The 2,472-nt window shown below is 46.5% G+C and overlaps 1 protein-coding gene across 1 annotated transcript; it reads right to left on the bottom strand.

Annotated features, from left to right (window-relative positions):
- Positions 1 to 234: 234 nt before the first annotated feature.
- LOC104949560 (DET1 homolog) lies at positions 235 to 1,428 on the bottom strand. The gene is made up of 2 exons (XM_010775928.1): positions 1,216 to 1,428; positions 235 to 1,045 (listed from the first exon to the last, which is right to left on the bottom strand). Exons 1-2 carry the CDS (start codon positions 1,251 to 1,253, stop codon positions 856 to 858), a joined length of 228 nt encoding a protein of 75 aa, XP_010774230.1. The 5' UTR covers positions 1,254 to 1,428; the 3' UTR covers positions 235 to 855.
- Positions 1,429 to 2,472: the final 1,044 nt, after the last annotated feature.

The following is a 2,472-nucleotide window of genomic DNA, read 5'->3' as shown; positions in this document are numbered from 1 at the left end:
AGGCTTGCCTAAGGGCCCCACATGTGCAAGTGCCACAGATTATTTAGTCATTCTAAACAGCATAGTGGCCCAATTTGAGAAAGAAAGTTTCTCCTGTCCAGTGTTCATATATAATTGCTTAACATAATATGGAACCACTAAAATAAAAAGAGATAAAGAAATACTAGAATGACTGTATCCCGCTGCAACCCTCTGCTTTTGTTCAAGCTATAAAGAAATCAACATGGCAACATTTAAACAATTTTATTGGCATAAAATATATACAAACGGCAATATGTAAAAACGTGTAAAAACAATATAATATAAAATAACCATTTTCCCCATCCATGTGGAAAATAAAAAGATTGTTGGTTGGACAGCTGGTCATGGACCAACTGCATGAGCAGAATGTGCAGCTTTCAGAGCACAGTGAGGGAAAGAAAAACACCTGTGGTTCGGCTACCTACGGCTACCACCTCTGTCGCACATCAATCACTCTCTCTACATCTCCATTTACACTTATTCCAGCCTCTCCTCCCCACAGGTCCCTCTTTGTTCTGTGGAGAAAGGGGGAAAGAGGAGTGTTGCAGACGAAAGGAAAAAGGCAGAATTGCTGCCTTCTCGCGGAGGGGGAGGAGCAGGCGGAAGTGGAGTGACCACTGTGTGATGGAAGGGGGAAAGAGGCGAGGAACAGTGGTTTCCATCAGGAGGGTGCGGGGAGAGGACCGCTGATTTCCCTGGAGGATGAGAGGGGGGACTAACAGAACAAACTGCGTTGTGCCTCCTGATTGTGTTTGTTGTATTGCCACCTCCTAACAGAAGTCCTCCAATTTGATTCCGAGTGTGACTTTGTTTGCAGTGCCATGCAGGAGCTGGTCATGCGCAGACATGCCTCATGTGGAAGTTGACCACGTACTCTGCGTTGGTGCGCTGCACAGAGATGGCGAAGGGTTCGAAGGGGTGGAAGGTGAAGGCGACCAGGCGTCTCACAGCGTGATTCACCGGCCGACCCAGAAGGCCCGCCTGGATCTTAAACTTCAGCAGGCCAGAGTCCCGTGCATAAAACCTGTTGGTTGAGGGGGTACAAAGAATAGACATTACATTTTTTATTTATTCCAGACCTTTAGTTTCTGAGGCATCAATATGATTGAGATCAGTTTAGCTTTCTGCCGTTTTCAGAGAAGGGAGGAGCAAATGTAATACACCCACAATGCATGACCCTGATGGAGTCTATACCTGATGGGGTGATCTCCGCAGGTCTTGGGCCTCTCCATCACTGACACCCACTTGTCATCGTAGCTGAAGAGGGAGAGGTCGAGGTAAGGACTGCTGCTGTATGACTGGGCGCTGATGGGCAGCTGACCCAGCAGCCGACGCACCGCCTCTGTGTGCCCGCCGTATTTGGCGTTCACGATGGTGTCCTTGAATCTGAGGGGCAGAAAAAAACAGGGACATCAGCATAGTATTCCTTAGATAATATGCAGCAATGTGGCCGAAATTCACAACAAAAGTGCTTGTATTAACCTTTTCAACTGAAATGAGTTCTAGTTCTGTTCTGCGGCTGGTTCAACTTGGATAGCACTCTGGGACCATTTTGTCTTTCCACTGACCAGAGCCCAAGGGCAGCCACGTCATGACGTTAACGTTGCTGCAACGCCAGCATGAATATCCCTCATAGCAACAACATGTCGACGGCATAGCTGTGTTCATGTTGCTCTTAGACTTACAGAGGTAGTTTGAATTGCAAGAACAAAAAATTAACTGCTGTTGCTCACGTGAATCTCCAATGTATGCTGCTCTCAAATATTGGTTTTGGTCAAGCATATTATTGTTGGCGCAGTTAAACCAATTATTTGGTGCTGAAAGCTAAAGGGCTGCTGCAGTGGAAATTTGAATGCGATAGTGTTTACTGTTTATGTTAAAGGTCCCATGTCATGGCCATTTCCACTGATCATAATTCCATTGTTGAGGTCTACTAGAATAGATTTACATTGTTCAATGTTCCAAACTCACATTGGTTTCTCATACAGCATCTCTGTAAACTACGTGTATTCACTGAATTTCACTCTCTGCCTTTAACGGCTCGTTGTAGCTCCAATAGCTCCATCCCCCACCCTCCCTGTGAGCACAGTGTGCTCTGATTGGTCGGGACGTTGAATCGCGCTGAGCTCCGTGGAGGTGTGGTTTCCTTGTTTAGCGATAGCCAAACACAGCCAAACTCACCCTGAGCACACACAAAGTCACAGCCGAAGAAAAACAATAAGTGTGGCTTGTATTGAGTAAGAAAAAGGTTGATAAACACTGTGAGAATGGGTCTGCAGAGAGAATTTCGCCGCGATCCCAACTGTCTGTTATCAGCCTGCAGCCAGGGAGGAGAAATCAGCAGAGCTGCCTGCACTGAGTGTGTGTGTGGATTGGTTCCATTTAGTTCCGGGTACGTGCTTTCGTAAGCAAGTACCCGGAAGAATCAAATGGCATGACATGGACCTTTAA

The sequence above is a fragment of the Notothenia coriiceps genome, unplaced genomic scaffold (genome assembly GCF_000735185.1).
Source record: "Notothenia coriiceps isolate Sejong01 unplaced genomic scaffold, NC01 NC01_scaffold00016498, whole genome shotgun sequence".
NCBI classification, from domain to species: Eukaryota; Metazoa; Chordata; class Actinopteri; order Perciformes; family Nototheniidae; genus Notothenia; species Notothenia coriiceps.
The sequence above is the reverse complement of the archived record's forward strand: the minus strand, read 5'-3'. Positions and strand labels throughout refer to the sequence as shown.